The 14758-nt window shown below is 39.2% G+C and overlaps 1 protein-coding gene and 1 pseudogene across 1 annotated transcript in view; both read right to left on the minus strand.

The window, feature by feature from the left end:
- Window positions 1-11620, minus strand: part of LOC139695466 (uncharacterized) — a 360744-nt gene extending 349124 nt beyond the window's left edge. The window contains exons 1-2 of the mRNA XM_071594252.1: window positions 11552-11620; window positions 11251-11362 (exon numbers count right to left, since the gene is read on the minus strand). Of these exons, the coding sequence (XP_071450353.1) occupies window positions 11251-11362; window positions 11552-11620 (181 nt within the window). The remainder of the gene's footprint in view (window positions 1-11250; window positions 11363-11551) is intronic.
- LOC139695539 (small nucleolar RNA U3) lies at window positions 9246-9358 on the minus strand (annotated as a pseudogene).
- Window positions 11621-14758: the final 3138 nt, after the last annotated feature.

Genomic DNA, 14758 nt, shown 5'->3' on the forward strand with positions numbered 1-14758 from the left:
GCGGCGGCTTGCGGGGTATTAAGTAGATGTAGATAGAAGGCAAAATGGTGCTTGCTAACCATTTCGCAATACTATTGCTCCTTCTGATATAACTCGACTTCTTTGTCACGCATACTTTTAAGGGTGAAATGATTCATAACCCTGGGGTCTGAGGCTCGCTTTTCACACGTACTCACTCATTTGCATGCACTCATCCGAAACAGTGTCATCAACTCGCGCAACTTTAATGGGGCGGATGCATAATCGTATTTGGATGCATATAAGCTTGTTGTGAAATGCCTGGAATATTACCCAGGGAGATAGAAAAATCTCTACGGTACATGAAGTTGAGCAAGGCAGTTGGAACACATAACACCTTCTCACAATTTTTAATTTGAGGAAAAATGGGAAGAGAGCATTTTTTAACTTGAGGAGAAATCACGTCAATAAAATCAGGGAGAATAAGTACAGAAAAAATTTAAGGTTTTAGATGTTATGTTCCCACGAACGATAATGTATCAGAATAACTGTATCTGACCGCGCTTGGGGGAAAAGTATTTTCCTTTTTATCATTTTATCTACCTGCTTAGCTTGATGTGTTGTGGCTATAATCTCATCTAATCTTACTTATTTTTTTGCTACGAACAGCTCCTCTTTTATGCATAGAGAAGTGTATCTCACTTAGATACCACTTGTAGTTCTCATGATGTGCATAATTTGAAATATTTTACATGTGTGTGTGTGTATATATATATATATATATATATATATATATATATATATATATATATATATATATATATATATATATATATATATATATAATATAAACCATAAAACCATGAACGCAGTAGTCAATCCGAAGGTCGGTTTGGTAGGTGATTGTAGAGTTCACCGGGTACTAAGCCCGACGGCGTGTGAAATTCACACATTAGGGTGCGGGGGCCAGTTCCTTTACCTGAGCCTGTTATAGTTTCCCAGGAAGATATGGTGCCCGAAAAATCACATAACTTGGGTATAGATGAGGGTGCCCAGAGAGGCTTGCCCGGGATTCGAACCCTGGCCCTCCGGTCAGTAGTCCAATGCTCTACTGCTAGACTACCGCGACCCACTGTATGTATACATGTTAATTGTAATGAAAAAGTAAGAAAAAGCGTAATTTGTTGTGTGGAATATCTGGTGTGTAAACACCCCCTCCCGTATACTCCAGCGATGGCCTTCAGCGTACCATTTACATTTATTTACAACGATACACTACTATAGAGAAATAGCAAGTCTTCTTCACCTTTTCATCGCTAAGCTTTCCGAATAAACGTTATAAAACTGCCAACTTCTTCACAGCCCCTCCGCGAATAGTACGTGTGGTTTCCCTATGAAAGATCCGATGCGATGGCGACTACCAAGAAGTTTACGTGATCCGTAAAGTTCATGCGAACACCTCCGAGCGTGTAAATTGGTTGAACCTGCTTTTGTTTTTATTTTGAGAAGGGCATAGCAATAAATTTTAAGTATTCAATTACAAACCCCATTTTTAAATGTGGTGTAAGCCCATTTTAATGTTGTTACTCTTACGTAATTAGAGTTTGTGTCATTTATTATATTACATTTTGTTTGCATTTAGTGAGGACAGCCCGAATTCAGTTTAGTACATTATCTAGGAAATAATTAGTTCTACTCAAATTCAGGCGATTTCACTGGCCTGCGGTACTCAATCATTATCTTAACGTATGCGCAGTATTTATGAGGAAGGAGTTTGGGATTTCCTTAGATACATTTTGATGGCCATCCCAAAAAATATGGCCGTTATACTTCTTATCAGCAGAAATGACGTTTTGAAAAGCAAAACCGAACATTTTTGGCACTGATTTCCAAACCTCGTATGAACACCATTTTTCAAATGATTTTAAGTGATTGTTTACATCTTTTTTTATCATTTCCCTTCAGTTTCCTCGACAACTATACAAGCACACCACAAGCCGTTGCCAGGACATGTGACAGGGGGCGGTGGGTCATCAGTCGTCCAACTTCTACTCTCAGCCCCAGACTCCTTTTCTTGTGCGCCTTCATTTCTCAAGCCACTAGGACGTCCATAAATGTAATTTTTCACTTAGCCTGTAACTTCTGCCCCTCCTTCTGCATCGGAAATGCATTTCCACTATTTCCATCCCAATGTAATACCACTTGACTACATCCGCCTCACTTACCAAATATGCTATCCTAAAATACCCTGCTTTAAATTTCCAATAGTAGAGTTGTTGTCATATGAAAATAATTGAAATCTTCCCCTAACCCTTAAGCATCATTCCGGTGAGAACTCGAGAGATGGCTCATATACCGCCAGCTAAATTGCGTCGCTCCAGGAATTAATACGTTCCCCTCTTCAAACTCCAAATCAACTGATCGCACTGCCTCCCCTCACCCGGACCGTCGATAGCCTCCACCCCCCCCCCATCCTTACGGACTCTTCAGGCATTCACCTTGCACTACCTGTCCTCCTCATATACCATCGCCCCTCTCAACCCTACCTTCCTTCACCTACTTCCTCTCCCCTCTTCCGAGCAATTCCTCGCGGATATTACTTCTCTTCGTCTGAAGAAGGCGACATGATCGCCGAAACGTCAGAGAACCCACGTGCAAGTTTTCTTTTTATGTTTTCTTTTTTATGTTTTGTGTCGTTTCTACCGAATGTAACACGTTAAGAATTAAGTGTTCTCATGAATATTTAGACATTAAGGTATTTTTAGGGTGAATTAAAGTTGTTTTAATCATGGTCCATCCAGATTATCAGAATGACGCATTATTTTTAAATTTCAACAAATTAGGAAAAGAAATGCTCGCTCAACCCTGTTCATTGCTGTTCCGTTTGAATCTCACTCAGCATGCTGTTAGTCTCTTCATTAGCCTTGCTAAATAGTTGAACTCTATCAAAAATGTAATTTTGAAGCTTGTTCTAGCACTCTAGCAGAACCCTCTCGACAAGATGAATATATATATATATATATATATATATATATATATATATATTTATATATATATATATATATATATATATATATATATATATATATATATATATGTGTGTGTGTGTGTGTGTGTAAATATATATATATATATATATACATATATATACAAATATAAACACACATATAAATAACTAGGAAAGCCTACAGATAATCAATGAAAGAAAAAGATGCCTGGGTAACCGTACGAAAACCTTGTTCTGCTTTCGTTGTACTGTGTCCGGAAAGGTTTTTTATTAGACTGCATGGTTGGAAACATTCTATAATACATCTCTATATCTGATGGCAACAAACCTATCAAAACCTTCATTTAAAAGATTGAAAAATAGAAATAGGTATCGCGGAGGAATCTTACGCCATTATAGGAGTCTAGTTTATCTAATCCGCTCTGTCTGGTGATAAGTAACGATACAGGAGACAGATCTAATCTAGAGGAGATTGTTACGTCTTTGTCATAACGATCGTCCCTCTGCGATAAAGTTGAATACACGATTCGTCTGTGATGCATCGGTGTCTTTCCTTAGAAATATTTGGGCTCGCGTCGTGCTGGGTAAGTGTGGTGTGGAGTACGAAGCCCGGGGTCGTGTGTTCGGATTCCCTGAGTATCACGGATGCTGTGTTTTCGCATTAAGGATAACCCATGATTGTAGGGACGGTGTTTAAAGACCATTCATTAAGAGCTCTTCTGTCGTCGTCGAGAATTCAGCCACCTTACTTGATTCTCCCCTTGGGATTCTGCTTTGAGTGTGATGCTTATATTTATTTTGACTCCTTCAAAAGATCAAAAATGAGGAAACGTCTCGTTGCTTGTCTTCCTTTTACCATGTGCAAAAGGTCTCGGTGGTGCTTTTAAGCGAGTCCATTGTATTCATTGCCCTTTATTGCTTACAGTATTGAGGTTTAGCCTATAGAAATTACTGAATGCTGGCAACATACTGTGTATATATATATATATATATATATATATATATATATATATATATATATATATATATATATCTGTGTGTGTGTCGGAAAAAGGAAATATGTTAATTCGATTTTATTGACACTTGTTGCCCCTAGCTATTACTTTGCTCACTGTACGTTAGGAGTTCTCTTAAATATAGATATTGTCAACACAGTAATAGCAATGTTGTCATTTTCATCAATTAAACTTGCACTAAGTTTGGAGCTCTTTTTTTATTTTCTGCTATTCGTATCCGGTTGAAGAATATCCGCTTTCCGCTATGGACGTAGCTGGCATACTTGTGATGTGATGACGGGTGGTTGTTGACATTTTATTCAAAGAATTTGTCTGACGGCAAATTTACTCTTATGGGACTGTTGCAGACACGGTGAGATTGGAGATCTGTTCTAAACGCTTTGAAACACCGTTCTATGTAGTCCAGTTCATACATGTATATTGCCCAAAATGGCGGGTACGAACCTTCCACTGGACACATCGTTCGTTTGTGGTATATTTCATTTCCTGATTTGAATTATGTGTATTGAATTCATTTTGCCCTAGGTAAAGTATTGACAAAAAAGAAGAATCTCTCCGTTATGAACTTTTTCATTAAAAATTTTGTTCATGGCTAGTTCTGTATCACGTCATGAGAGCCAATGTGTAACATTGATCAATTAATGCCATTGAAATGTGTGCTATTAAGAATCGACGCGACACTTTAAAAACAGGTGGCATACTTTTTGTCATTTGACATATGGCTACATACTGCTTAGGTGGCAGCAAGCTGTTAAACATTTTCGACTGTTATTTATCAATGTGCTGTAAGAGGATGCCTCGTAAGTTGTAACACAGATTTTGATTGGTTTACTTATCCTGTAATAGTGAAAAATATCCGATTTGTCCGGGAATGTTTTTATCGACCGCATGACCCAATTTTCCGATCATAATTAGGCTACGGGAGCATGGTTGTAGATTAAACCAATTTCAACCCTTTATCAAAAGAAATGCATGAAGACACTAGGTTAGTTAGTGCTTTGTAATTGCGTGGAGGTACGAATTGTTTTTGATGGTATACTTGTGTCTTAAGCGTGCGAATTATAAAATATCGCGCCATTATTTGGTACCATTGTCGTTATCGTCGATTGAATAATAAAGTATGTACTTATTTTTGACCAGTTAATTTCCTGTAATATTCTGTCTGCTAAGGTACATAGTATGGAATAACTGCTCTACATATTAGGAAAATACGATGATTTGGAGAAAATAAATCTCCAACTAATTTTTTCGGATCAATTATGGACGTCATAATGATACTGTTAGGATTGGAAGGTACTCTTGAAATTTATCGTTGATAATAAATATATATATATAATATATATATATATATATATATAATATTTCCTTGACCGGGACTTGAACACCGGATCTATCTTTCCACTTTCCGGGAGGATGCTCTAAGAGAAAAGCATATATATATATATATATATATATATATATATATATATATATATATATATATATATATATATAGATGATTTCGTCGAAGGAACACGGAAGTGTTGAATATCAAACTTAACAAAAAATATAAGAACACATAAAAAGAACACTCACACGTTATTTCTAAATCATTTCGACGAAATTTAGCTCCGTCTTCATCGGAAGAAATATAAGTTCTCCTGTGAGTACTTCTATTCCTTCCGATGAAGACGGAGATAAATTCCGTCGAAATTATTAAGAAATAACGTGTGAGTGTTCTTTTTATGTGTTCTTATATTTTATATACATATATGTGTGTGTGAAATATATATATATATATATATATATATATATATATATATATATATATACGAGGGTCATCCGGAAAGTAGTACCCGTTCGTGAAATAAAGACACAAAAGTAAATATTAACAAACATAAAAAATTTTATTTGAAAGAGGATACTTTAAACTACTTCTCAACATAATCTCCAAGCAAATTAAGGCATTTGTCATAACGTGTGACAAGTTTCTGTATTCCTGCTGCATAGTCCTTCGCCGCCAGCTCATTGAGATACGCGAGGGACCCATCTTGCACAAATTTTTGCATAATGCAGATGGTGTTTAACAATTTCATGAACAATTGTTCGAGAAACATTGGGAAAATGCTCACAGATGTCATCAATTGTGACGCGCCGATCGTTCCTCACGAATTCGTCAACTGAGCTCACCAGTTGGTCTGTAATGACAGACGGTCTCCCCGAACGCTCATCGTCGTGTGTGTTCCCCCTCCCCATGTTGAAGTTGCGACACCACCGCCGAACAGACGACTCGTCCATTACATTGTCTCCATACACCTCCTTTAATTGGCGATGAATATCACATGGGCGAACGTTTCTTGCATTGAGGAATTTAATCACTGCCCTCACTTCACAACTGGCGGCGTTCTCAATTTTTTTAAACATTGTAAACAATCACAGAAACAACACAGGCAATGCTAGCGTCACGCAACTTGGCTCAGAGAAGGCAGACAAGCAACTGAAGCTATCTGACCTCGTCCAGCGGCTACTCGCGTCGTCAGCACTTCATGCGGCACGAACGGGTACTACTTTCCGGATGACCCTCGTATATATATATATACTTTGCTCTTAGAGCATCCGCCCGAAAAGTGGAAAGATCCGGTGTTCAAGTCCCAGTCAAGGAAATATTTTTGCGTTTGTGATGTGTTCGATTCCGCTATCCCCACCTCTCCTGTGTTCGTCCTTTATATGTGTTCCTTTTCCTTTTATCTATTTCCATGTGATTGAATATTTGTTCGCCATATGGTGGGATTTCACGTTTGAAGGTGTATATATAATGAGTTTTATTAATAAGTTAATTAAAAAAATATTTATATCTTAATCATATTTATTAACATGGCATTTAAAAAAAATTAGGCCAACTATTGAAATTGAGAATAATACCTATGGTAGTGAAGAAAACAAAGTTTTCTCATCACTTTTTTTACTTATGCACTTAAGTAGAGCGCACCCAGTATTTTGCTGGCAACATTAAAAGGACAAAATACTTCTACACATAGGTGGGGAAGATTTCAGTGAGTATGAATTGCTTAATATTAGTTCTGGCTAAAAATATTTTTTTTAGTTAATATCCTTTTGCAAATAAGGGGTTGGTATGCTCTGTAATAAGTACATAAATGTATACCAATTGCTTGCTTTAGAATTAACAGGGTATTACTTTGGAATTTTGTTATTGAATGGTTGAATTCGCGTCCCAAAAATAGCGCGCATGTCACTGGAATTCCTTCACATCAATGCCTCGTATCATAGCTAAGGATCTGAAAACGCCCACAAGGCCAAAAGGAAGGGAAAAATAACGATAGCGTGTGCTCAGTTATCCTTCATAGCACCGTAGAGGATACTCCTATTAAAATCTTTGGTTATTCTTATGACCCTCACTAGAGCCCAACACAGCGAAAGAAAATAGTACAAGTAACTCTCTGAATTATGATCATAAACGATATCGTGTGTTATATGTCAGTATTCAGCATCTATTGTCAGGGACCATTTAATTTTTCGGTGATTCTGCACTTGCAATAGCTATTCCAGAGTCTTTCTTGGCGTAATTATTTTCGAGCTTTCTTTTATGGAAATTCCTTTGTTTTGGCAAACACGTAGAGAGAGACAAGCATTGTAGTAAATATTCAAAACGCTAAAATTATACATTTTTTGCATGCCTGAACTTCCTTGGACTTATTTGCGTTTGATTCTTACACCATACCCAATTACGCTCATTATCTAAGCAATCGCTTTGATTCTACCTGTTTGAGTCGCCTAGGTATTTAAATTCAAGCTGATCTGGCGGAGGAGAAAGGCGCCAGCTCTTATCGGTCGATTCAATCCATCGATAACGAGTTACCTTAATCGAAATATATCCCTAAGAATCTTGACGAGTGCTATAAAAAGTCTACCGTCACTCAATCGCGATAATTTCTTAATTGAAGTTCAAGTACCTACGAGTAGCATTCCTATCGAATCCCACGTTTCCCGATAGACTCATTTTGGGCGAAGATGCTCTTTCGCATGAACACATAGTGCGTCGAGTTGTTGAAAGATAACTAAGACACGTTTTTTGTTACGAAGAACCGTGCCAGCAATTTCTCCTTGAATTGTACCTGCCTACAGTGGCGTTGGGTTCAATCATCTCAGAGCGCGAAAGGTATCATTTAGAAATCAATGCATTACATCGTTGAAGCAAAGAAAACAAAACAATTATATCAGTGAATCTGATTTAATCACCTAATTTAATATTTCCGAAATTCTGTTCTTTCTTGAAATATTTTAGTAATGGCCTCCAATGATCACCGGGCTTACGGATTCCTGAATCTTACTGTACCCAGTTATTTAGGTCATTAGGTTAACGCACAAAGCAATACAGTCCATACCTCCGAGATGCTTTCTGCAGGTTCGTAGTTTATCTACTTATTAGATTCTGCTAATTAAAATATTCATTCGTTACCTAAGAATCACTTGATGACGCGGAAGACTTGCTGGTCAAAGCCCTGATCCTCTTGGTTGGGGAACTTAAAAACTTAAGTGGGCAAAAAATCTCCCATAATTCCATAGAGCGTCCCTTGAGTTTGTATTTATTCATGGGTAGTAGTTTTGAGGGGAGGCGACCGACAGCTGAGGTCATTTGCGCCATAGGGGATGGATAGGAAAGGATGAAGGGTGGAGAGAAACCCGGCGTCGGCATTAGCCTACTCTTTACGAAAGGCGCCAAGGGGTCCGCGGCTTAACGTCCCATCCGACGGACGGCGTACTCACTCAAAGTGCCCTCCACAAAGCACCTCAAGCAGGGATCGAGATACCTCTGAAAAATATTCAACACCGCCGGGATTTGAACCCGGGCCCTCTGGGTGGGAAGCCAGTACGCTAGCCCCCGCACCATCTCGATCCCCGTATTTATTCATTTTCATTCTCATTCATCTATGAATTAACAAAATTCCAATTTACGAATATCCCCTGATGGCACAACCTTTCAGACTCCACTTATATGTGGTGTAAGTATGGGGTGCGAAATCTCTTTTACAATGAAGGGAATAAGGTAGATTATTAAGTACTCTTGTTATGTCATCGTAATGCATTCTAACAGTCAATCAATGTATATCATTTTCCATTATCAGGAATACATTGTATGCATTTCCAAATTCATATCATGTTTATTTTTTTACCTGGGAGGATTGAGTAGAAATGCCCATTTGAATGTACCAGAATAGGATGTAGAGAATAAAAATTCCTGAGAAGTCTTTTGAAACTCGTTATAACCAACAGTGTATCGTTGCACGGTTCTATTATTCGTTGAAAAGGAATGCTATTAAAGTAGTGACAAGGGGGCACAGATACATACTACAGAAATGATCCTGTGAAGTATGATCTTACTATTAAAGTAAGTCATTAAACGTGTTTTGAAGCGATCTGATATTGTAATACACGGTCAAGGCATCACTATGGTCGATGATGCCAATACAGTTGCATCTCTATATTAACGCTCTGTAAGCCGTCGGAAGGGAGGATTACCAATTAGGACGCCGACGAAGAAGAGGTGTGGGAATGCACAATTCTTTAATAGGGATAAATTTGAACAGTGTAGTGTTTCCAAGTTTGATTTTGCCTCCTTAGTTCCAAATTCGAGAGGAAAATTAGCTGGTGAATCTCCTATTGGACATAATTATTAAGAAAATATTATTCATTCATTTTTTGTATGGATGAAAATGATTAATTACTTTTGGGTTGACGATTCTCGTCGGGCGTCATACGCTCACTTTTTATTTCACATATTCCTTAGTTGCTTGAGGTTCCAAGTGTTCTTGGTGTTAATTTCACCTAATTACGAATAAACCAACGCAGGGAATACCTTACGTGAAGACCTATAACTTATTATTGTCATCCGCTTCCAATTATCCAGAGGAATTTAGTGAGCTAAAACAGCTAATTTCGAATAAAATTCCGCTTAACCTTATTTTTTTGCTTAAAATGAGAGTAGATTTTATAGTACAATGAAAAGATGTACACTTTTAGCATCAAAAATATAAAACCTAAGCAGCACTGGCAACTAGTGAAAAATCCGGGACCACTAAATTCCTGGGGAGGCTTCTATAAAGGTTAAATTCGTGATGTCAGTGCCGACCATGCCACCCCTTGAATCTTAATCAATCTCCTGATGACTCAAATCTAGAGGCTCAATTGTTTTGGATCCAAGAATCAATTTATTCTGCGCACGTGAACTTTAACAGTGAAGAGCACTAGAAAAAAATTTGGCCCATCGGCAACCATTAAATGCTGAACAAAGCATAGGAGAAGCATAAAAATATTCACATTGAGCGCAATTTGATGGAGGCCTTGTATATTAAAAAATATAATTCTTTGTCGGATGTCTCCATCCCGTTACTCCTGCCCTTACACTATATATCCCAGTTCGAGTGGTCATGAAAAAAGTGCCCCTTTCACGTTTCATTCCAATGCGGCCGTGAAATCACTCAAACCATTGTATTAGTATGTCACGTAAGAATCTCGGGATAAAGGTTACTAATTATTTCTCATAATTCAAGGCTCCAATCTATTCGAGGAAATTCTGAGATAGATTAGATACTGTGTTCCTGCCGTAAGCTAAAGCGGGACAAAGTGATTTTTCGCATCACTAATGCACAATGGGAGGTCGTGAACGTCGCAAACCTTTGTGATCTAATGCAAGATAACGTACTACCGGAAGGTCATAATTCAAAGATATTGTCGCCTTTGCATTTTCGGCCAAACCGTGGTTCACTATTCTTGTTATTTTACCCATCCACTTTTCAACTACATGCTTTCCCCTGCATCTCAAGCCAATAAGAAAAACCCGCTCAATGTCAAAATTCTGAATTGTTAAATAATTGCGGTCACATTATCCGAATTTAGCGTTAAATTGGGAGAAGTAAAATTATAAATTCTCGTTGGCTGCGGTGACGTGGGTACGAGGATATCTGTGCCAATTTCTGTTCCACATTTTACTCTTTCCGCTCTTTCATGCCAAGTGACAGGTCAAGGAGAGTAGTCTAAAAGCTGGTTTTGAGCTTAATCACTATTATTAAAAAGTTATTGAATGAATGACTGCTTGGAAGGACATCGAATGACGTGTCCACTTAAGTCGTAAATGATCGAGGAAATTCAAAAAATTCTAGCTCATTACTCGATATCTTTTGTTTTTAACAATCTCAATTATGTATCGTACTTGCCTTACGGGAGTAGTTTAAACAATAGAGGAGGAGTGAGTGGTCGTTATGATTCACTTACCTGATATCAGTGGGGCTGTCCGGTCAGCGTTCTTCCGCGGCCGTGGAGAGCGTCTCTTCCCAGCGCCTAACACTACCGTTACCCGCAGAAGATCCACACGAAAACTCACAGGCTGCGGGTACGGTCAAAGTAGTCAGAACTTATAGAAAAACACCAGCCACTCTGGTTGTGTCGAAGCACAAAAACTTCGTCTTGAGGTAGTATTGAACTTAATTCAACATCTCGTTACCCGAAGGTGGAGAAGGTACTTTACAACGGATGCTGATCAGGTTTATGGAAAAAGTTTAGCTCAAGCTTTCACAAAAATCCTCAATCGGTTTATAAATGTAGCAGAAAGAGTTTTCCAGTCAGCTGCAAGAAGATCCCACATGAATGCCGTTAATCCATACCCGTCTAGAATTTAATCCATTCCATTGTCTGGAAAACATAAAGGGAAAGGGTGCTATCGTCTATTTTCTTAGTATACAACTGTTGATGGGTCGAAATATATTGTCTTCGAGTTTTCTGTCGAAAATAGCAGTTTCACTTTGGACTGAAAATTGACTTAATTAGAAATACGATAGAAGAATTGAGTTTGACGCTCGATAAATGTATGTATAATATTGAGAATATAACGAAAGAATTTAAAATGTTTTAAGAGTTACATAATTTCTTTGAAGAAGGTTGTGTCACTCGGTTACGATATTGCAGAGTAAAGTTGGGAAAAACTCGCTAAGTTAGCTACTAGCAAATTTTATCATTTCTACTTCCATAGGCAATGTAGATCTAATTGCTTAGCAAGTAATTCTCACATTTTCATTCTTTTCTTGTATTTCGGATAAGTTAGAGATCCTAGCGTGAAAATTGATACCACCACAGGTACATCCAGTCCGTGATAATCTCCAATAGATTTGGTCAGAAATATATGAAGCAGTTTTTAATAGCCAGTTTCAGTTGTTGAATATTGGGGTCAATAGGTCACAAAAGAGAGAAAAAACCTTAACGTTGTAGTCACTTCTTTTTTGTACAAAATCACACAAAAAACTCTATTAAACTATTATTAACGAAAAAATACGCAATTTCTTCTATTTCACGATCTTCTAAAAATTTCCTCTCCCTGCGGACAACTTCATTCAAGATCGTCAAACTGCGGCTTGGGTAAATAGTCACTTATGGAACCTTTTCGGTTAATGTGTTGAAAATATACTGATTACGAAAAATATTTCATCGACCCCGCATGTTTTCGCGAAGTTCTTCACAGTTTTAACACAGGTGAAGCACACGTCTTTCACTCCTCCGTAAGAATTTTCTTAATTTCTAAGATCCCCAAACCGAAACGGGAAAAACCATGAGCTTCGTCGATTGTGAACGACTGCAAATCGATCCTGCCGCAAGGACCTCCAACCCGAAATCCCAGACAATGTTCCAATCCACGAATGGGAGCGGGTGTGGGGGGCACGAGCGCCGTGAGTTCCGAAGTACAATCGGCCCACGAACCTCCGGCACCAAGCGCGATCTGTGAGGGGTCCGCGGGAGAAATTTCCACGCTCACTTCACCACGTGGTGAAAACGAAGGGGCTAGGGAAAAGATAGGCACAATTCTCTCCAAGTGAGGTCCCTGAGGCGTGCGACACTTCCTGGCGTAACGCACGGCTCTCGAGCACGCGGGGAGTTCCTCCGTCGGGGTGTTCTCCCACTCGTACGGGGATCGGTATCCCTTTCCGGAAAAAAATCCACCTCCCGAGGTAGCTGTCTCCGGGGAATCGAATCTCCTTTTTTTCGGTGGTCGAAGGGATGAATGGGTGGAAACCTTAACGGCGCGGAGGCAGAGAACGGACTGACGGGAACGGGAAGACCAGGGAAGGCGGGAGGTCCCTAAGGGGGGAGGAGAGAAAGAGAGGGGGGTTGGGGAGAAGGAGAGGGGAGGTGTGGACGGGGAGGGGGCGGAGGTGGGGAAAGGGGCTCTCTCCCTCTTGGGGCGGGTGCGTCTACTACGGCGAGGAGAGAAGGGCGCGCGCGGCGGCGGGGCCACGCCTTCGCCTGGCGCTCCCGCTCTCCTCGGCACCTTTCGCGTCGACATCCCACGTGACTCCCCGGTGGAGAATTCCATTGGTCCGAGTGCCGGGGGAATAGGAGAGAATGATATCCCGCGCCCTTCTTTCCGAGGGAAAGCCGCACCTCGGGCCCAGACGGGTGGGTCCGTCCGCGGATCGTAACAATGTGCGTGGAGTCTCGTCGAGAGTGGCAGGTGATGATCTATCGTGTATGTCATGCCTGGTTTTGAGGAAAACCGCTTTTTCGGTTATCGATGGACTCGAATGCATTATCGGTACGTTCAAAGCACATTAATCCGCGGTGGGAAGTGGATTTATGAGAATAGCGATGGAACTCAAAAGTTTGATCCGTCGATGAGATAGGATGGAATCCTTCGTAAAAGGAGCGAAAGCGTCCTCTATGAGGTAGGCACCCGAGGGAAACGGCAGCTTTTGAGAGTCAGCGCGACGCATGACGCATGGCAATTGTTGACTCCTGGAAAATTACGCGTTCAATAAGGTGATTCGTGTTTCCTCCCCTAGTTTCCTGTACTGCATATCCAACAATCCCAGGAATAATCGAAGTTTGGAACGGAATATCCCATGAGGAATCGCATTTACTGGGCCAAAATGAACCCGACTTCCACATCACCCGAACGGCCAGCACGGGGCTTCTAGAGAAAAGACATGAGCATTCAATTTTCTTATCACAGTTTTAGTCTGAGTAACAACTTCATCGGTTAATTTGGTGAACTGTTCCTCTATACACTTAAATTAGAACAATATATAATCCTAAAATCGTTCTGGAATGTCTTGGGGCAATAGTTAATTAGCCTCAAAGTGTGAAAATCGTTAAAGAAAATTCACTTAAAATCGCGTGCCCAAAGGTATTTCCCAAGGAAATGAAGAGAAGAAGGAAGTTATGTGCTTGTATATATATATATATATATATATATATATATATATATATATATATATATATATATATATATATACACTTTATTTTAATTCTCGTACCTACTTTGATTTGTGGTAAATTGTATCCGAAGAATCGTGGTAGCATAAATGAGAAATGTAATGTTAAGTCGAAAATCCCTGTCGCTATCTCTTGTCCATGCTCTTCGAATTATACACCGCCCAACCCCATTGGCATACTTGGGTAAATGAATCAATGTAAGAATGAATTCAATGAATTACATGAACATAATGGACTTTCGTGGCTGACTAAAGGCAAATCGAACTCACTCAAAGGTTTTTTCGTATTTGTAGATTTTATTTATCCATTAAATCCTAATTCCGATGATTAGTTCTTATTGAATTTAAAATATTTTAAGTAAGGAGTATCTGGTCAAGTCACTATCGGGCAACCATCAAACATGCTACATATACTCGAATGACAAGGTATGAAACAATGATAAGGAGGAATTAGGAATCCTAGAAATATCATAACGGGGAATTTTGCGAATATTGGAATGATTTTTGACATTATCCCTCTC

The sequence above is a fragment of the Hetaerina americana genome, unplaced genomic scaffold, assembly GCF_022747635.1.
Source record: "Hetaerina americana unplaced genomic scaffold, ioHetAmer1.1.p SCAF_6, whole genome shotgun sequence".
Taxonomy (NCBI): domain Eukaryota; kingdom Metazoa; phylum Arthropoda; class Insecta; order Odonata; family Calopterygidae; genus Hetaerina; species Hetaerina americana.